Here is a 21,914-nt window from a genome sequence, read left to right on the forward strand (position 1 = left end):
GTGGGCCCCTGAACTCTGAGGCCTCCAGGGCTGGGCTCAGGAGCTCCTCCCATCAGTAGGCACCCCGGCCACCCTTTCTCTTGCTACTGGATTGGTCGGAGCTCTTGGACAGTTTCAAGTCAAGATTCCTTTCCACGATTAGAAAAGGATAGTCCTCTGGGTCAGATTCAGACCTTTGTGGTTTCTATGAGAGGGAAAAAAATGCCTTTTTGGTGGTAAGACCTAGATGAGATGTTCTCAGTGTAGGCTTTCATGTATATCAGGTAGTTCTTTGTGCAAGCATTTTCCTTTTTCTTTAGCCACCTCTTCCCAATCCTGGTGTTGTAAAGAGTTTCTGCTCTTCTGAAGTAGCTGGTGTCTTTCTCAGATTCTGGAATGATGCCAACTCTGGATTTGCTCCTTTCTGGAGCAAGGAGGAGGGGGTGTAAAGGTGGGTAGCTGCGGGATGAAGGAAGGAATAGAAGGCAGAGTCTTCTACACATTTTTTATCCAGTCAACCAGACTAGGAAATTTAGGGAAAAACTAAAGGGAACTGATTTGCATGCATTAAGATGAAGCCATCACAAATGATGCAGCCAGGAAATTCCCAAGAAGTTCAGGCTAAAATAGTGGAGAGGAAACTGGAGTGGGACAAGTTAACTGAGCAGCTTTGTAACCTTGTAAAATTCACCTTGTCTGGATGCTACTCACTGTGGTAGTTGGGTGATGTACGTGGCTCTTTGGAATTCTAAGATTTGACACACGTGAGGCAGGTAATGAGACTTAAAAATAGCTGTGATCACATTTATTAACATGTGGAGAATTTGTCACCATTTTCTCTGCTTCTGCTTCTTTCTCTGTTCTTTGAGGAGAAAAAGGACAAGGAATGGCAGGGAAAAGCAGAGGATGGATTCTCAAGCACTACGACTGAAGACAAGTGGCATTTACTCAGGATGAGAGACAATAGCTCAAGGCCCTGTGTCTGGAGTTTGACACATAGAGATGGGAATGAGTAGAGGACAGAGGGCTTGGGGAGCCCAAGATGAAAGAATAAGAGAATTTTGGCCGGGCACAGTGGCTCACGCCTGTAATCCCAGTACTTTGGGAGGCCCAGGTGGGTGGATCACTTGAGGTCAGGAGTTCAAGACTAGCCTGGCCAACATAGTGAAACCCCATCTCTACCAAAAATATAAAAAATTAGCCAGATGTCGTGGCATGTGCCTGTAAACCCAGCTACTTGGGAGGCTGAGGCACGAGAATCGCTTGAACCTGGGAGGCAGAGGTTGCAGTGAGCCAAGAACGTGCCACTGCACTCCAGCCCGGGTGACAGAGTGAGATGGAGTTTCACTCTTGTTGCCTAAGCTGGAGTGCAATTGCACGATCTCGGTTCACTGCAACCTCCGCCTCCCAGGTTCAAGAAATTCTCCTGCCTCAGCCTCCCGAGTAGCTGGGATTACATGCATACGCCACCATGCCCAGATAATTTTTTGTATTTAGTAGAGATGGGGTTTCACCATGTTGGTTAGGCTGGACTCAAACTACTGACCTCAGGTGATCCACCTGCCTCGGCCTCCCAAAGTGCTGCGATTACAGGCATGAGCCACTGCGCCTGGCCAGAGAATTTTTATTGGCATAGAAGAGTGAGAAGATTCTGGGAGTTCAGGGCATTAGAGTGTAAAGAAAGACAGGAGATTTTAATAGGAATTCCTATAGAGACCTACTATTTGGACTCCATTAAACATCAGAAAGAAATGTCTACAAAGCTCCGCAGTCATTGGGATACTACCCCCATGATAACTGGGATTTAGGGCGGTCAATGATATACTCAAGATCACACGGAAAGTGTTGGACCAAGGTTTGCTAGACAGTAGGTTTGCGCTCTTAACATTGTGTTCTGAGAACAAAACAATTAATAAGGTTGTCATACCTATCTATCTATATTGAAAAAGACACACACACACACACACACACACACGCACACAGAACTTTGAGAATAAAAAATATACCTTATTTTCAAATGCCCATGAGACATTAAAAAAATTGACCATATTGATCAAAAAGCAAACCTCAGTGTATGTTTTGAAAAGTTGCTCTATTATGGCAGGATTTTCTGACCATAGTACAATACAATTGAAATAAATAACAAAAGATGGAAGAAAGAAATACTTTAACTTCTTGGAAAAAAATTCTTCCCATTTACTCTGAAATATAGAGGGAATTTCAAATCTGCAATTAAGAATGCATTGAAAATGGTGATAGTGGCAACATTATGAGCAAAATCTGTGAGGTATGGCCAAGCAGAACTCAAGGAAAATTCCTAGTTTTAAACATTTTCATTACCTAAATCAAGAAGATTAAAAATAAATTTCCTATTCATTTATTTTCAAACGAATTGCTAAAAAATGATCAGAAAAAAAGGAGGTGAGAATTTTGAAATGATAAGAGGAGAATATATCATAAGTTAGAATCCTGTTTAAAATTGATAAAAAAATTCAGTTTTGTGTGTGCATCTGGCAGGGGGAGGAAGGGTAGACATACAAATAGAAAACAAAATCAATAAAATAAACTATCAGCGAGCTAAATCAATTTAAAAAAGAGAAAAGACATTATAAGTTTAGGAATGATACATGGAAAGTAGCCACAATACAGTGGAAATTAAAATAATTGTAGAGAGTCATTTGTGTAACTATTCTAATGATTTTTAAAATCTAGATAAAATGGATTTAAGAAAACGAATTTACCAAATTAAGCTCAAGTAGAGATTTGTAGTGTAATCATCAGCTGGCCTCCAATGGAGGGTTTAATTCAGGCTGCTGTTGAGCTGGGCAGCAGGCTTTTAGTGGCCAGTATCCTTTGCTTCTCCTCATAATTTCCAGGTTCAATGGGAACAACGGCTCCCTTTTTTGATGGTTATATTCTGAAACAGTTTCCCTGATAGATGCTGGGCCCTGTGTAGTCCCCCATGAGGCGATGAGTATGGGGTAAGCTACCCTTTCCTTTATAGCCTGGTTGCTTCACAATACCACACAAGCATGTGTAAGATTATCAGATTTTATTATACAGCTGGGGTAACTAAACTATATGCTAATATGACTTCTCCCATACTCTAAGAGACAGCACTAAGGAGTTAAAAAAATTTTTTTTTTTCTTGAGATGGAGTTTTGCTCTGTTGCCCAAGCTGGAGTGCAGTGGTGTGATCTCAGCTCACTGCAACCTCCGCCTCCCGGGTGCCTCAGCCTCTGGAGGTGCTGGGATTATAGGCGTGTGCCACCATGTCTGGCTAATTTTTTGTATTTTTAGTAGAGACGGGGTTTTGCAATGTTGGCCCGGCTGGTCTCGAACTCCTGACCTTAAGTGATCCACCTGCCTTGGCCTCCCAAAGTACTAGGACTACAGGCATGAGCCACCATGAAGTTAAACACTTTATGGGGGTCCCCTCATGGGTGTTACCAGTTCTAATCCCACTCCTCTTTCCACTCTACTGGGTGACTCCTACCTATCTTCTGGGAAACGGCAACCTCATTCATAAGAGTTGTTCTTGCCTTAGAATCCTTCTCTACACTCCTGACAAAGTTTCTTCAGCACTGCATTCCTCAAGTCTAAGTTATTCATTCTAGAATAGTGCTGCAGACACTCTTAATAGGATAGTCCACAGTGGCCTTGGCACTCCAAGTTTTGCAGAGCAGCTCAGGGCGGGCATACTTAAGTCTGTTCCCATTCAAGTTCAAGTTCTCCTTATCAGGTGACTTGCAGACTCTCCTCCTTAGTTTTCCAAGTGTCTAGCTGGTAACTGTTTACTCAGATGTCCACACAAACATCCCAAAGACAAATATTCATTCTCAGAGATGATACAGTCTACACTCACCAGGAGGAAGATAAGTATTTCCTTGACTCCTACGTTTGCAAGGTTGCTGCTCTGTTGAGTTATGACTGTACGTTTGTGGCAGGACAGAGTTCTAAGTCCTCCTCTTGTCTTTGCTTGCTTTGTATCATCATTGTTGGTAGAGAGCCTTTTCGTGTAATGAAACCTCAAATTTATGCTGTAAGAGACATTCAATATTAGCAAGAGATTTATCTGTTGTTTAGATTCTAAGAATCTGAAAGGCCTAACCATAAGGCACAAATAACTGTGGATAAATTCTTGTGGGTCTAGCATTGAGCAAGGGACAAGTTACTTTTTGTTGTAGGCTCATAAGAAAGGTGGTCTCACTGGCTGTGACATTGAAGGGCCTTGACAGGCTGCAGCCTCAGGCTTGGGGGTGAAGGTGGGGTAGGTATAGAGGTAGGAGTGTATGTATATTAGGAAACAGAAAAGGAAAGGTAATGTAGAACAGAAAAAGGGGGGCCTCCCAGGCACCCATCTCTATTTGGACGGAAAGGACAAACCACAAGTTAATCTTCAGAGAGCTTTCATTTCTCTTCTTTATCCTTCATTTGAGGTTCTGTCCCCTTGAGTACTGCCAGAATATGAAATAAGGCTATCCCTGAGTTAAATATCATAATGACTTGTCTTCTACTCATAAAATGCCCTTTTCTAAATGAAAAATTACTGCTTTTTAGAGCTCAGCCGAAGCACCACCCTCCTCTCCCCAGTGTATGTGTGAGTTTTCCAGTAAATAGGACTCCTAGTTTGTGGCTAAAAAATCCATTCTTTTTTGAGATGGAGTCTTGCTCTGTTGCCCAGGCTGGAGTGCAGTGGCACTATCTTGGCTCACTGCAACCTCTGCCTCCTGGGTTCAAGTGATTCTCCCATCTCAGCCTCCCGAGTAGCTGGGATTACAGGCACACGCCACCATGCTGGCTAATTTTTGTATTTTTTAAAGTAGAGACGGGTTTTGCCATGTTGGCCAGGCTGGTCTCAAACTCCTGACCTCAAGTGATCCACTTGCCTCGGCCTCCCAAAGTACTGGGATTACAGGTGTGAGCCACTGTGACTGGCCCACATTCTTTATTTAAAAGATATTCTTATGTAAATTACTGAGTTTCCAAAAATTATCATTCAACAAAAATAAAAAATATGAGGTTTCTGTTGATTAAAATATACTTCTACTTACTTTTTATATGTCATGTTTCTTCACATAGCCTAGGCAGTCAGAGCCATGATCAATGTCTTTAGCTAAGAATTCTGAGAGCCTCAGTGCTAGTAACTGTACTCATTAATACTCTGATATTGGGGATGTTGGCCGTCTAACAAAATTAGGTCATTTAATAGTGTGATCCTCTTTCTGAAACTGACAATTTTCCTTCCTAGTTAAACTGTCATCTCTTGGCACAGCCTCAGTTAAACTATACTAATTATTTCACAAATGCCTTCACATTCCAAACTGAGATATCTTCCAGAGACTTTTCTATACATTTTATACATTTCTACACAAACCTTTAGAATCTGTTTTATACTCAGTACGATTTATCATCCGTAACAAAGAATATTAAATTGATGCTGTAACACCGAACCAAACTGATTTCACCAAAAGTGCTCACATATTAGATTGCCATCAGCACTCCCTGCACACGCCCTCGCCCCCGCCTGCAGAGAGCAACTTTAGGGCTTGCTTAGAAAACTAAAGGCAGATGGACAGAGAAATGAGTTGGAAAGCATTCGGATTATCCTTTTTTTTTTTCAGATTTATACAAATTTTAATATAGTATTACTAAAAGATTTTTAAAATAGAAAAATAATTATCTTAACCTACTACCCAAAGACAAATTAGTTTCATATTTTTCACACTACCTTCTAGTTTTTGATCACATGCATTTCTTTTTAATAATATTTTAAGCATAGTGAAATCTACATTTTTGTAATATGTAATTATATGAATTATATGTTTGTTTTTTCACTTGATACTATATTATAAATTTTTTTGTTTTTCCATTTTTTCCATTTTTTTTGCTTTCACATCGTCATGGTCTTTCATAATATTAGTGTCCCACAATGTGTTTAGTAATGTCCTTATTATTAAACAGTAGCCACATGATCCAGCATTGCTCTGGATAATTATTAGCCACTGGCAAATACAATGCAAATACAACTTAATATACATAATAAAAATTAATATGTTATAATAATTTTCTGTAATTGTAATAATTCAGAGCTGTGATTATGTTTAACTTTGTAACAGTATTACTTTATCTATCACATCTGTCATCTATACTTCAAGACTGTTGCTCACTCTGAAGCTGTCCTGAGTGGCAGCCTGGGGCTAGATGGGCAGGGACACCAGAAGTCAGACTGCCTGGGTGTGAAGCCTGGCTTTGCCCCTTACTATCTGTTTGAGCTTAGAGTGCATGAACACTATGTTTGAGGTCTTTGCATCTCAGTTCCCTCCTCTGTAAAATGGCTATAACTGATAATATCTACTTGACAGAATTGTTATAGGATTACCAGATATAATACTTGTAAAGCACTAAGAAACATGAGCTATCACTATTAGCAACACCTGCAATTTGGAGCATCTGTCTTGCGATTTATTAATGGTTATGATGAAATGGACTTGCAGATCTGTAGCTGTGTGAAAATGGAGGAGTAGTTTCAGTGAGTCAATGCATTTTGTCTGATCTAATCTTGTAAGTTTTAAAACTCATTTAACTAAGTTTTTTAAAGAATGTGTCTTACACTGTTCTCTATGGAAGAAAAACATTTGAAGTGGCTCGTAGTGTTTCTCACTGTGTGTCATTTAAATTCTATTTTAAATTAGACCAAAACAAATGTGCTCTGACTAATAATGGGAATCATAATAGCACCTGTCTCACAGGGCTCTTTTGAGGATTTAAATTAGTTAATATTCAGTAGAATAGTTCCTAAATATAGTAAATACTATGGAAGTATTTGATAACACAATAAAGTAAAAATAAAAACATTCCAATGTTGCAGTGAAACTCGTTTTAGTTTGCATGATATAATTAGGAATTTTATTCATGTGGAAATTATATAGAGGAATTTAATTTTATTTAATTATATGGAGATTTTTGTCATTTCTAATTTTTAGCTTTTACAGATAATTCTGCCAATGGGCATCTTCATGCATGCATTTATTTGTTTTTCTTCTTTTAAAATACTTCCTTTGGGATAAAACCTTGGAGTGGGTTTGCTGGAGAAGTTTAGTGAAGAAGTAGGTTAGTTCTGACAGCAAAGATTTCCAGGAAGTGGGTGGGAGGGAATCAAGCTGGGCTTTAGGGCATCGTGGAGATGGCGGGGTCAGTAGAGCTGGAAGGCTCTCTCACCAGCTTGAGAGCTCAGTGCATTGGGTGTCAGCAGGGGGCAAAAACAGCGTGGTGTGGGGCAACAGGCAATGACTGGGATCCAGTGAGATGACTTTTAGATCCGTCTTCACCTCTCTGTTGAAATGCAAGGCTGTTTTGCCCCTGTGGGTCTCCATTTCTTCTAAAGCCTTTCCCAGTATAAGGGTCTATGAATTCCTTATTTCTTAAATATTAAATAACTTCTAAATGCCTAAAATTGCACTCAGTACTAGAGATGCAACAATGGGTACAATATTGTCAGTATCTTCTCTTAGTTACAGACACACAAGACAATTTTCAGGTAAATTTAAAAAGTGTGATAAACTCAAGTGATAAACAAATACAGAAAGCTGTAGAGGCATGGGATAGAGGTGGGAGCTCACTTGCTCCAGCCTTGCGAGTTGGACTGGGTGGAAGGGAAGGAAGTTTTCCTGGAGGAGGTAATGGTTGGGCTTAACCTTAAAGGAGGCCCAGGAGTTAACCAGGCAATGGGGAGAGTGAAGAGTGCTCAGGGCAGAGGAGATGGCATGGCCAACACACAGTGGGATCATCAGGGTGCTTCAGAGGACCGGCAGTTCTTTGTCCTTGGGGAAATCAAAAGCAAGGCAGGTGGCCCGAGATGTGGCTGGAGAGGCAGCCAAGGTCGTTGTACATCACTTTAAAGCGTTTGGGTTTTCGACAGACCATTTTACCCAAGAGTGGCTTCGGAAATGTGCCACCTTCCACTCAAGGCCAATAATCTGTCCTGATTTCCCCATCTCTTGACAGTGCTTTCCCCGCGAGGCTCAGAGCACCTTGTTTTTGAGGGTGACCACTAGCTGTCGCTATTGAACAGGTCTAGTTCCCCAGGGCTCAATGCCAAACGTAGGCCCCAGCAGCCGGACGGAGTTACCCGACGCCGGAGTCCAGCCCCGCCTCTAGGTCAGTTCAGGGACCTAAGCGATGACTCACTGGTAGGCACGCTGGTGTGCAGGTGGTGGCCGCCCTGAGGTAGAACCTGCTACGCAGTGGGCAAGGAGATTGTCTGAAGCGTGGTACACCACCACATTCAGCCACGGGGTGGCGCTGCCACCCTGACGGCCCAAAGGGAGGCCGGCGAAGAGGCAAAGTCTTTCCTTAGGGCAGCCTTGCTCTTTTGTGGTCCACGGTACTGTTCAAGGACGGTGTGAGGGAGCCCCTGACGCACACCACCCCAGCGGTCCCCGGGCAGCCAGTCGCTCAGCAGAGAGATGCTCGAACGCTCTGCCATTGTGTCCCTTGGGCCTCAGCCCCTCATTGTTAAGGGTCTTTTGGGCCAGTCCCCAGTTTCCACCCTCTGATTCCAGGTTATGCGGTGTACCAATCTGTCCTCCCCTAGGGTTGCTGTTTCCTATCATCCTTCCCAGAAAGCCTCCCCAACTCAGCCAGTGCTCATCTGGTACCCATCTTTTAAAAATGGATTTTTTGATATACAGTCATGCATAGCATAATGATGTTTTGGTCAATGATGGACCGTATATACGATAGTGGTCCTATAAGATTATAATATTGTATTTTTACTGTACGTTTTCTATGCTTAGATATGTTTAGATACACAAATATTTGCCATTGTGTTACAATTGCCTGCAGTATTCAGTATGGTAACATGTTGCACAGGTTTGTAGCCGAGGAGCGGTAGGTACACCATACAGCCTAGGTGTGTGGTAGGTTCTATCAGCTAGGTATGTGTAAATACACTCTATGATGTTGGAACAATGATGGAATCAATTGTGATGCATTTCTCAGGTTTTATCCCCGTTGTTAAGCCATGCATGACTGTACATTTACATAGTGAAATAATGGCTACAGTCAAGCAAGTTAACGTACTCATCATCTCACATAGTCACCTTTTTTTATTGTGGTAAAAGTACGTAAAATCTACTCTGTTATTTCCAGTATATGATGCAATACTATTAACTATAGTCCTCGTGATGTTTCAGGAGTTAAAGATACGCCATTCTGTCATATTGACTATTTGAGTTAAGGGCACTTAAAAAGCAGCAAGTGCAAGATGATCACTCTGACCTTTGAGCTGTTTCTTAAAAGCAGATGACATTCTCATGGGAAAGACATCCTCCCTGTAGTAGGAAAAAAAAGGAACAGTCTTATCATCAAGGATGAGAAGCTGAAGCCAAGAGAAATCTGTACAAACAAACCTTGTTAAACTAACCCTTATCTTCCCAGTTGCATCTCTAGCCAATTAAGTACCCTAGCCCAAGCCACTTGCCTTATCACATTTCACAGTGTGCTATTCTTTGTCAAATTCAGTATACTGAATTTGTAACTGACTCTAACTGCTTCTTTGGGTCTTTATTTCCTTATGAGGTTCTCCTGTGCCATGTAAAATTTCTATTAAATAAATTTGTTTCCTTGTCTTCTGTTAATCTGTCTTATGTCAGTTTAATTCTTGGGCTCAGCCAGGACTCTCTGAGAATGGAGGTGGAGTTTTGCTGCCCCTATACTGTACATTAGATCTCTAGGCTTATTTATTTTACATAACTGAAACTTTGTGCCCTTTGAACTCTTATCTCCCCATCATCCCTGTACCCCAACCACCTTTCTACTCTCTCTTTCTATGTATTCAAGTTTTTCTTTTTTTTAAGTGAGATAATGCAATATTTTTCTTTCTGTATCTGACTTATTGGAGTTCGCCCTAAGCCAAGGGAAGGTTTGTCCCATAACTCACGTCCCAAAGGGCTAATTAAAAGCATAACATATGCTGACTTCTTTCTCTAATACAACTTTAGAGCCATAGCCTCCAAAGGGGGATGTGCAGGAGAACTACTCGGATGGGCAGAATATTGGAATTTCTATTTAATTAATTAAATTTAATTTTAAAAATGTTTTATTTTTATTTCACCTAATATGTACATATAGTTATATAATTTTACTTAGTGAAATGTTCATGTTTTAGGTTCCAAGAACTTGGCCAAACTTGAACTCTGGAGAGAAGCGAAATTCACTCCCTAGCTCTGGAAAGGGGAATTTGGTAGAAGAGGGATCTCATCCTTCCAATTTCTTCCCCTCGGGTAGTTTTCTGTATATGGAAAAGAACGGGGCTTAAAATTATTACGTGTTGACAATTCTACTTAAGAACTTAGGAGACTATCATTTCCTCAAATTAATATGGCAGTTTCTTGATTGAAGAATTATACTTTTAATTTTCCTGGCTGCCTTCTTAGAAACAAATATACATTTTTAGTACAGGCAACTTTTATTGTTTCATTGCCTCTAAGTTAAAACATATTTGCATTATAATAGTTCACAGTGTTTCAGAGTAAAAGAGTTTGTCATTTTCTACCATAAAGGAGGCAGACTCTAAAACAAAACAAAACATGCTTTTAAAATCCATTCAAGCTGTCAGCATCATCAACACAGTAAAAGCAGCCAAATAGAACCATAAATATCTTTGTCAACCCTTGGAGCCTACTAATAACATGTATATGTTACCTAGATATATGGTAGCTCCAGGGGAGTGCTCAAAAGAGGCAGCCCATGTGCTTGGGAGGTATAGCTATCTTTCACAATGAGAATCAGCCAGTCATGTCCTGTCCCATTGTTTATTATGTATTTATGCCTTCTCCTCGAAGAGGCCAGAGCCTGCTTCACAGGCCACACTGAGAACAGGCTGTGCCCTGACCTGCCCATTCCCATTATTGAGATCAGTCCAGCAGTGAACATACCTGTAAATAATTTAATTATAGCAGGAGTCTCTGTTCCAGTGGTCATAGACAATGGGATTGACAATCAAATTTGCATGTGACAACAGAATGGTCATCTTCCTTGCCCACTTGGGCTTATCTTTAGCCTGAGCTAGCTGAAAAAGAGTGACACAGTCCATGGTGCACACTGGTAGCAAGCACAGAGCAAACATCCCCACCATCACAGCCAGCGACTTGGCTGTGTATATCTCCTGCTGGAGGGTGGTCCTTGAGTGGTCCGTCGACTCCGTGTACTAAAGCTGCCTGCAGGTCACTGTGAAGAACTTGATGGAGATCAGCCACATTATGAGCAGTGGGGGCAGGACTTATCCCCTCAAACTGAAATATACCATGTAACTCATGGGTACTGCATTCTAAAAGAGACACTTCACAAGGCAGCAGCTTTCATTCATGGTTCCATCCCAGGGCTCCATGCAGTTGTTAGAGGTTCTGTCTTTACTGTTCCACTCCAGGAATGGGGTCAGTCCAATGCCAAAGGCAAGGACCCAGAGGACAGCAGTAACCCCTCTTGTTTGAGTCCCAGTGACTAAACTTTTATGCCTGAGCCGGCTGTGGCTGACCAGGTACCTGTTGATGGCCATGGACAGGAGGCTGAAGATAGAGCTCCGTGTGAGCACAAGCATGAAGCAGGCAAGGAAGAGGTGGCTGTGGAAGTCAGTGCAGAACCCAGGCTGATGATGATGGTAAAGGGGAAGGCGAAGAGCCCCACGGCCACGTCAGGGACACCAGGAAGGAGTTGGTGGACGACCGCAGTGCACTTGGCGTGCCAGCCCTAACACCACGAACGGGTGCGCCCTGCACCTCCAGCAGCATGGCCTGGCCAGCCAGGCTCCAGGCCTCATCTACCTGGGCCCATGGCCCATCTACTAGGGCCTTGTCTACCATGAGCCTCACGTGGGACAGTTGTGTGTGCCTGCACTATGCGTCTGCCAGCCGCATCTCTCTATTTTTAGCTTGTCCTTTTAAGATTTCAATTTCTGCCTATGTTTTATGCTAGCAAATATTATATGCATATATTAAATAAATAGTAACCATATATCTATTAGAAGCACACATGCTTAATCATTTTTTTCCATCTTGGGGATCTTTTGAATTCCCCAAGTGTAATCATGTTTTAATAATGAAGTATGTGATCAAAAGCTTTGGAGAACCCTGCTCTAGAGAGTCTTTGATCCAGTCATCCTTTGAAGTTTGCCATGGACAGTGCTCTGGGGTGGGTTTCACATGCTCGCCCAGAGTGGTCCAGCCAAGGAGAAAGGTCCTGTCAGTGTGGAGAATGGTAGCACAGCAGCTCTGGAGAGGGACTTGTTGGTGAGGGGGGACTTAACTGTCCTTGAGAAGGAGATCTTTGGAACAGCAGCTTGGATGTCTGTCCCCTGTGCCTGTGTGTGCTCCTCCTCTGAGGTCACCTCCTCAGGGCTCCCTCCTACTGATATCTAGGCCTTTTCATGACATTCTTTACTGAAGAGAGGGAATCACAATTTCTCAAAGGGAAATTTGCAGATGTGGGAGGCCCCGGATTTCCTCCAGCATAGATAGAACTGTGGTGCCCAAGTAGGACCTTGCAAATGGTCAGTGTGAGTGGATGCTGTCAGCATGCTTAGGAGGCTGATGTCTTCAGACCTGTGTCCTTCTGCTCTGACTGTATCTCCCTGCTTCTCTGGTGATTTATACTTATGACAAACACTATTGGTTGCTGAATAGAACCACAGTTTTGTTTGGCGTGGCAATGTGCCCAGTTGAAAGCTCCATTTCTCAGCCTCCCCTGAAGGGAACAGTGGCCACATGCCATGGCTGTGGGCCGTGAGATGTAAACTGAAGTCTTTGGATGGGGCTTCCCAGTGTGCTCATTATCAGGGGTCAGAGTCAGCTGGTGTGCATCCTGTACCCTTCACCTTCCTCCTTCTCTTGCCAGAAACACTGAGTGATGCTGAGGGTGGGGCCACTGTCTTGTGAACACCCAGCAACAAGGAGGAGGATGGAGAGCTGAGTGGAAAGGCAGAAGGAGCCCAGGTCCCCGAAGGCCCTAGTCAGCTCCACCCAGACTTTTTGTTAGGAGAGGAAAATAAGTCTCTGCCTGATTCAGCCAGCCACTGTCAGACAGTTGGATTTTCTGTTACTCCCAGGGGAATGCAGTGCTGACAAACTTGAAAGTCATGACTGCAGGTCTCCCTGACACCTTGGTCGAGGCTGTTGACTTCATGCAGGATGCTGACGCCCTTAGAATGGAAGAGTATGAGCATCCCATGTCTTCAGGAGCCCTTGCTGCCTCTCCTTCCCTGGCAATGGTATTATAGAATGTTGATGTCTTGTCACTGCTAGTCAGCTTGGCCACGCTTGCTGACAGAAAAACAAAACACAAAAAACAAAAAACAGAAAACGCCAATTTGACTCATGTTATCAGAGTTTGATTTCAAGTCCTGGAGGAGGAGAGAGTGAACTGTCTCCTTAAGAATAACGAATTCTGTCAGGAATGTGGAAAGTGAAAGTCATGATGATGTGCTGGAGCCAGTACACAGGCTTGAGAGAGCCGGGGGTGTCCATCTCTTCCCAATCCACATGCCGTGATGTCCTGTTGGTGACTTGAAGTTGGCCACAGTAAGAGTCTTTACATCATAGATACAGGCAAATGCTACAAATCAGCAAATTAAGGCTTTGTTTCTTCTTTTTCTGGAGAGTTAGTTGTTAAACATTTCTCAGTACAGCCCTGCAAAAGACCAAAGATTTAGTTTAATATTAACTCATAGATACTGGCTATTAGTTTTCATATCTTCTGCTCCCCTAATGCTATGGAGGGGTGAATAAGCCCAAAATTAGCAGAATCAGAGAAAGGCTGCTTTATCCTGAACATGGGCTGAAACCTTACAATATCTTTGGGCCTAAGGAGAACTCTTACATGTTCAGACTAAAGGCAAAAACTAATTTTAACTTGACTTTGGCTATCAATTTGTCACCTGACAGTGTTTCTGTCTCTGCACTCATTTCCTCCTCTCCTAATCAGCCCTCCCACTCCTGTCCTCTTGACAATCTGCAGGGCCTTGGCTCCTGCAAACCTGCCTTCTTCCTGTGTTTATGTGACCCTCAGAAGCTCCTGATTCTGTGTCTGGTACAACAGTTTATCACTTGCATCTAGATACCTCATGATCTTCTCTGGCCCACACGTATGTGCCAGGTGCTTCTCTAGGTGCTGGGGGCACACTGAACTAAACAGAAAAAACTCCTGTCCTCATGAAACCAACATTCTAGCAGGGGGAATGTGGCAGATGGTACTTTCTAAAGATGGCTGCAGCAATTTTTAGCCCATTCATCCCACATGCTCTTCTTACAATGTGACAATGACAGTCCTCCATCAACAGGTGGGGTCTGTATTCCCTTTCCTTGAAACGAGGTGCATCTTCAGAAGTGCTTTGACCAAAAGCATATGGTCAGTCCTGAAAGGCAATATAGCTTCTGCCTGGCTCTTTCTCTTGGGACACTTGCCTTTGGAGATCTCAAGTCCTCCAAGCAGTCTGGCAACCCTAAAGCTGCCATTCCAAGTGACCATGTGGAGAGATCACACAAAGATGAGAGAGACTCCCACTGTGCCCTCCCTGCTTAGCTTCAGGTACCCAAGGAGCCAGGCACCTAAAGTGCCCTACCTGTTTCAGAGTCTAGCTGTTCATGTCTTCCCAGGGCAGGCACAATCACACTTTTAGGTGATTATAGTTCCTGACCTTTGAGCCACCCAATCTTGCTGAGTGGAGCAGAAATTAAGTATCCCTGCTGAGCCTGCTCAGACTACAGATTTGCGAGCGAAGCGAATGTCGTTTTATGTTTTAAGCCACTGAGTTTTGGGATGATTTGTTATGTCACCATAGTAACTGGGACAAGGACAGATAATAAACAAGATAAATGACCAACAATATGGATAATAATAAGTACTAAGGAGAAAAAACAAGCAGGGAAGGCAGACATAAAATTTCATGGCAGGCCTGGCATGGTGGCTCATGCCTGTAATCCCGGCACTTTGGGAGGCCAAGACGGGTAGATTGCTTGAGTTTACGAGTTTGAGACCAATCTGGGCAACATGGCAAAACCCCGTCTCTACAAAAAATACAAAAATTAGCCAGGCATGGTGGCACATGCCGGTGGTCTCATCTCCCTGGAGGCTGAGGTGGGAGGATTGCTTGAGCTCAGGAGGTAGAGGTTACAGTGAACTGTGATCATGCCATGGCACTCCAGCCTGGGTGACAGAGAGAGACCCTGTCTGAAAAAACAAAACAAAAAGAACATTTCAGGGTGGGTTTGAAATTTTATTTAGGGTGGCTAAGGAATGCTTCATTGAAAAGGCAACTTAAAAAAATTTTTTTTTTTATTTCCATAGGTTATTGGGGAACAGGTGGTGTTTGGTTTCATGAGTCAGTTCTTTAGTGGTGATTTGTGAGATTTTGGTGCACCTATCACCTGAGCAGTATACACTGAACCCAGTTTGTAGTATTTTATCCCTCACTTCCTTCCCACCATATTCCCCTGAGCCCCCAAAGTCCGTTGTGTCATTCTAATGCCTTTGTATCCTCATAGCTTAGCTCGCACTTAGGAGAGAACATACAATGTTTGGTTTTCCATTTCTGAGTTACTTCACTTAGAATAATAGTCTCCAATCTCATCCAAGTTGCTGTGAATGCCATTAATTCATTCCTTTTGAAGGATGAGTAGTATTCCATTGTGTGTGTGTATATATATATATATATATATATCACAGTTTCTTTATCCACTCATTGACTGATAGGCATTTGGGTTGGTTCCACATTTCTGCAATTGTGAGTTGTGTTGCTATAAACATGCATGTGCAGATATCATTTTTGTGTAACGACTTATTTTCCTCTGGGTAGACACCCAGTAGTGGAATTGCTGGATCAAATGGTAGTTCTACTTTTAGTTCTTTAAGGAATCTCCACACTGTTTTCCATAGTGATTGCACTAGCTTACATTCCCACCAGCAGTGCAGAAGTGTTTCCTCTTCACCGCATCCATGCCAATGTCTATTATTTTTTGATTGTTTTGATTATAGCCATTCTTGCAGGAGTAAGGTGGTATCACATTGTGATTTTGATTTACATTTCCCTGATCATTAGAGATGTTGAGCATTTTTTCTTTTTCTTTTTCTTTTTTTTTTGAGACAGATTCTCGCTCTGTTGCCCAGGCTGGAGTGCAGTGGTGTGATCTCGGCTCACTGCAACCTCCACCCCCCAGGTTCAAGTGATTCTCGTGCCTCAGCCCACTGAGTAGCTGGGATTACAGATGCTGCCACCATGCCTGGCTAATTCTTGTATTTTTGGTAGAGATGGGGTTTCACCATGTTGGCCAGGCTGGTCTTGAACTCCTGACCTCAGGTGATCTACCCAACTCAGCCTCCCAAAGTGCTGGGATTACAGGCATAAGCCACCATGCCTGGCTGATGTTGAGCATTTTATTCACATGTTTGTTGGCCATTTGTATATCTTCTTTTGAGAATTGTCTATTCATGTCCTTAGCCCATGAAAAGGCAACTTTTTGAATGAATCTGAAGGAAGTAAGGCAGCTGGCCATGTGGTATAGAGAAGTAGAAGCATATTTGGCATGCTCTGGAATAGATAGGAGGCCAAGTGAGGCCTCTTAGAGTGCTTGAGCAATGAGGGGAGAAGAGAAGGAGATGCCATCTCAGAGCCAATGAGGACCCAGATCATGTAAAATTTTGAGGTCTCTGTAAGGACTTTGGCCTTTACTCAGAATGAATGGGATAATTATGGGTTTTGATGGAGGTATGACTTGATTCTGTTTTAATTAGATCACATTTGTGTGTCAGGATTCCTAGAAGTAAAATTCTGAGTCAAGGAATATGTATCCCTTGCCTTGCTTCTCTTTGTGGCCCAAGATTATGATAATATTATAATCATTACATTATGATAACATCATAATCTTGGGCCACAAAGAGAAGCAAGGCAAGGGGTACATATCCCTGTATTAGGGATCCCTAATACAGGGATTAGGTTCCTAGGGCTGCCAAAGAAAGTACTTCCTCTATTATGTTCCAAAGGCTGCCAAAGAAAGTACCACAAATGCAGTGGCTTAAAACAATAGAAATTTATTGATCCACAGTCCTGGGGGCTAGAATACTGAAATCAAGTTGTTGACAGGGCCACACTTCTACTGCAGCCTGTAGGGGAGAGTGCTTCCTTGCCTCTTCTTGCTTCCTGATAGGGGTTTTCAAGCCTTGGTGTACTCTGGCCTGCAGCTGCATCACTTGCATCTCTGCCTCTGTCATCACAAGGTGTTGTCCCTGTGTGTCTCTGCCTTTATGTGGCCTTCTTCTTAAAAGGACACTAGTCATGTTGCTCACCTGAATCCAGTGCAACCTTGTCTTCACCTAAGTAATTATATCTGGAATGATCTATTTCCACATAAAATCATGTTCTGAGGTATTAGGGATTAGCGCCTTAATATGTCTTTTTTGGGGACATGGTTCAACTTGCAACACTGCCAGTCTGAGAATCACAGGTGTATTCCTTGGAAGAAAGCTGTTCCTAATTTTCTCAGGTCTTACAATAGTGCCTTATGCTAGTTATATTCCCCATTCCATTCACATGGAATCCACACATCCTCATTCCATGAGTGTGTGTGTGTATAACTTATTAACATAAATGGAATTATATTATGCATCTTTGTAAGCAACTTGTTTTATACACTTAACAGTATGCCTTGGAATTCCTTCCACGGATGTACGTATAAATTGACTTGATCCCTTGTTACCATGACACAGTGATTTCATAATATTGAATTTAATTCCTATAATTTGAACATTTCCCTATGAGTAGACATTAAGGTTGTTTTCAATTGTCTTGGCTACTACAAATTTAATATTTGGTGAAGGAATTTCTTTGTGGGAAGAGGCTATTTTTGTTAAAAAAGATATTGCTGGATAGCCTCAAGCTAGAGTCAGAATCAACTGTGCATAATAAATATATGAGGGAGAAGAAGGAGGCTGGAGGCTGGATTCTCTGGGGGGTCAAAGTCAGATTAAGAGGGGAAGCCTAGAGGAAGCACTTTGAGGGCAATATGGCCAAGGGGGATCTTTTGAGTTAAATGATGCACACCGGGCTGGGCACGGTGGCTCATGCCTGTAATCCCAGCACTTTGGGAGGCTGAAATGGGAAGACTGTTTGAGCTCAGGAGTTTGAGACCAATCTGGGCAACATAACAAGATCTCATCTCTACTAAAAATAATTTTTAAAAAATCAGCCCAGGCACGATGGCACATGCCTGTAGTCCTAGCTCCTTGGGAGGCTGAGGCCAGAGGATTGCTTGAGCCCAGGAGTTCGAGGTTGCAGTGAAGCCACGATCATGCCACTGCACTCCAGCTTGGGTGACAGCGCAAGACCCTGTCTCAAAAAAAAAAAAAAAATGATGCACGCTGAATGAATGTAAACTTAGTCTTCCTTCTCGCCTCTGAGATATGCTACCTTGCATATTGCAAACACTACCTTGCTTGCTAATACTTTCAGTGAGAATATAATTACTTTTGGAACCTACAAAGAGAAGCTGAATTTTTGTGTTAATGTGGGCGAGAAGTGAGTGATGCACATCTGGATTTCACATAAGGATGTGAAAATGGACGTCCTTGGATGTATATTTTTGAGCTCATGATAAAGTGAGCTAGGACGGCTAGGTTCTTTTAAGTGGAACTAGTCCAAAGACAAGGGTCATTGTACTGCTGGTGCCACTGAAATTGGAACTTGGCTCCAGCTGCTGGAACCCCTGCCACTCCTGAGAGATGGGACAGGTATTTAAGGGGCAGGGGAGCCAGGTTAGGAACTGGATGAGGACCCTTGAGAGGACCTCTTAGGAAGGACTTGTTGAATGTTGGCTCCCTAAAAATGACCACCAAAACAACCTGTTGATAAGGCAAAGCTGGAGTCTTGATGGAGTCTTAGTAGACTCTGAGAGTGGAGAGGGTAAAGTCAGGGTCTTTATGGGGCTTTGAAGTCTAGGTTAAGGCGAGACTTCAGCATGGTGACTTTATTTGAATTGGATGAGGATTGTGATGCCATAGCTGGAGACTGGTGAACACAATGAAGCTGGGGTTTGGAACTAAGCGTTCCAAGCAGTCTTAAAGAGTAGCAGTCATTTGATGCTATCTGTTGAAAAGTTCAGCACTTTTAAATGGGCTTGCAACATTTATCTTTGCGGACAAGAATTTCCTGGAATAGTAAAGTCATGCTGATAAAGAGAATGGAATGTTAAAATCATGTTAATGAAGATAATAAGCTATGTGGGTGTAGATGGTTTCAGTTCTCAGACCTATGTTTTGAGATCTTCCCCTTTGGATTCTGAAGAAAGTCTCATTTAGAAAGAGGTTTAACCTCTCCCCAGGCAAATTCTAACTCAGCTTTAATATTATCTCTACCTTTGAGTAAAGGAATTACTGCACTTCATCTCACTGTGAAGAAGGAGTCTCATTTCTACAAGAGACTGAAGGGTGTTAATCTGATTGATCAGAAACCAGGACATATATTAGGCGACGTTGCAAGTGTGGGTGCATTTCATGTCAGAAACCAGACTACATTTTTTGGCCCTTTTTGTTTTGTCTTGTTTTTGCACATGGATGCAGCCAGGTCTCTCCTGCTCCCTTGCACTGAGCATAGCCTTGGAAGGACCTCTAAGAAAAGTGCAGCCATATTAGCAGGCTGAGATCCAGCCCTTTGTCCATGTGGCTGGCAGGCTCAATAGATTCCAATATGTTCTGCTGCCCAGCCGTTTAGATTCAGAGGCGGGAAAAGAAAATTTCCCCTGCACTTTTAGGCACATGTCTCATGTCCCAGCATTACTTACCATGGAAGCTGTATGTTTGGGAGTGTTGGGGTTCCTGATGGATATACTCCATTCATTTCTCCAGAACACTCTCTACCCTTTTCTGTCTGCTCTGTACATGGGGAAGCTGACCTGTATGGTCTATACCTATCTGCTCCCTTGCCCCTCTGTTCAGCTAATGCAAAACACTGGCCAGAGATCAGAGGGAGGGAAGAGTGTGAGGTGAGGCTAGGGTGTTTTTTCCCCTAGATACCTCCTTCACAATCCTTGGTGGGCTGGCTGCATCTCTTTTTTTTGAGATGGAGTCTCGCTCTGGCGCCAGGCTGGAGTGCAGTGGCACAATCTCAGCTCACTGCAACCTCTGCCTCCCAGGTTCAAGCAATTCTCCTGCCTCAGCTTCTCAAGTAGCTGGGACCATAGGCGCGCACCACCACACCCAGCTAATTTTTGTATTTTTAGTGGAGACGGGGTTTCCCCATGTTGGTCAGGATGGTCTGAATCTCTTGACCTCATGATCTGCCCACCTCAGCCTCCCAAAGTGCTAGGATTACAGGTGTGAGCCACAGCGCCTGGCTGGCTGGCTGGCTGCATCTCTTAACTAAATGTCACAGCTCCTGCCATGTGGTACTCTCCACACAGGTCTTCACATCTTGAGGTTTTTGTAACAGGTCTCTTCTCTTGTCCCTGTGGGACTTACGGTGGAAACAGCTGCAACTAACCCTGAGATATCACTATCTTTTGTGATTTCCCTGTGCCTTGCCCCTTTTTTTTATTAAATGCTACTAAAATTACACAATTTGAGGGTGTCATCTCTTACTTCTTGGGCCCTGATCAATATAGGGCTTTGCTGAGTTGTTCCTTTTGCTGATGTTTTGTTTCCCATTTAATTATAGTTAGGTGATGCCTAACAAGTGCTTACTAAATTTTTGTTGAATGAGTAAATGTCTAAATGAGTGAGTGGCAGGATTTGAACTCCAACTCCCCCTCTCCAAACTTTCAATGTAGAGTTTAGTGTTCACATGTAAAGTACAGATGCTTGATGTCCTCTGAGAGCAGTAAACGGGCATTGGGTCTGTGGCTCAAGTTTCTGGGACCTCCATTTCCCTGGGTTTGCCCTAGTTCCTTATGCCTAGGTGTCTTCTTTCCCAGAGGAGCAATATGCAATAATATGAAGAATATCAGAAATACACAGAAAAGGTAAAGACACAATATTCCCCACCAAACAAAGATTAGGGTGATTTCTTCCACTCAGGAACAGATAAAGAGTTCAGACCACAAAATAAGAAACAAATGTTGAAAAATTTCATTTGTACAGTTTATGGTTTTAAAGATACCATCCTGAATAAGCTCAAGTTATAGCTACCAGTTATGAATTTATAAAGTTTATGTGGCCTTTATTATAATTAATATTGTATTAATCATCACATATTATTATATATAAGATATAAATTTAATGTAACTATCTGGTAATTATACCTATGTTTACTAACAATTTTACAACTGCTGGCTGCAGCGGTGCATGACATTCATTATTATTACATTTCCATTGTGCAAATGTTAGAGGAACTCCTTCCACTTGTCAGGTGTGACCCATGACTTGCATGTGTCTGGGGACACTCTGGGAAGATGTCTTCATAGATAAGAGCTCAGATAAACATGAGACAGAACAGTCCCAAAATCCCTCAGCATGCCCAGCCCTCAGGGAGTTCCTAGTTGTTTATGAGTCTGTCCATATTATAGCTTGTTGAGTAGAGAAATTCCAGGATCTTCCTGCATGGATTTCTGATCAGAAGAGTGGTCCAGAGTGAGCTGTCATAATACACTTCTTCTTGGCGCAGAGCTCCCCCTTTGATGATCTCTAGGGCACATTCCTCCTTTGGAGCTGCTTGCATATGGACTATCCCAGAAACTGCCTTCATGGCTGTTTCTATAGAATGACAAGGGAAGAGTAGGGTTATCCGACTAGGACAGTCTACATGATGGAAGGCCTGGAGACATCAACCACTTATCTGTCAGGGGCTTTTGGCAGTGTTTGCTCTGCAAGCCTCACAGGCGCTATAGGGAATACATAGAGAGACTGGGTATGTTAGAGTCTGTTGGGCAAAGAGAGGCCTTAGTGTTAATAGGGGC

General features: G+C 42.7%; 1 protein-coding gene and 1 pseudogene across 1 annotated transcript in view; both read right to left on the reverse strand.

The window, feature by feature from the left end:
- Window positions 1-10,511: 10,511 nt before the first annotated feature.
- Window positions 10,512-15,204, reverse strand: LOC129029947 (adenosine receptor A2b-like; annotated as a pseudogene).
- Window positions 15,205-21,085: 5,881 nt separating this feature from the next.
- The window catches only part of HSD11B1 (hydroxysteroid 11-beta dehydrogenase 1), a 30,271-nt gene continuing 29,442 nt past the window's right edge, over window positions 21,086-21,914 (reverse strand). Inside the window, exon 6 of the mRNA XM_054474744.2 lies at window positions 21,086-21,711. Within this exon, the coding sequence (XP_054330719.1) occupies window positions 21,494-21,711 (218 nt within the window). The 3' untranslated portion in view covers window positions 21,086-21,493. The remainder of the gene's footprint in view (window positions 21,712-21,914) is intronic.

Source organism: Pongo pygmaeus, chromosome 1, assembly GCF_028885625.2.
Source record: "Pongo pygmaeus isolate AG05252 chromosome 1, NHGRI_mPonPyg2-v2.0_pri, whole genome shotgun sequence".
NCBI lineage: Eukaryota > Metazoa > Chordata > Mammalia > Primates > Hominidae > Pongo > Pongo pygmaeus.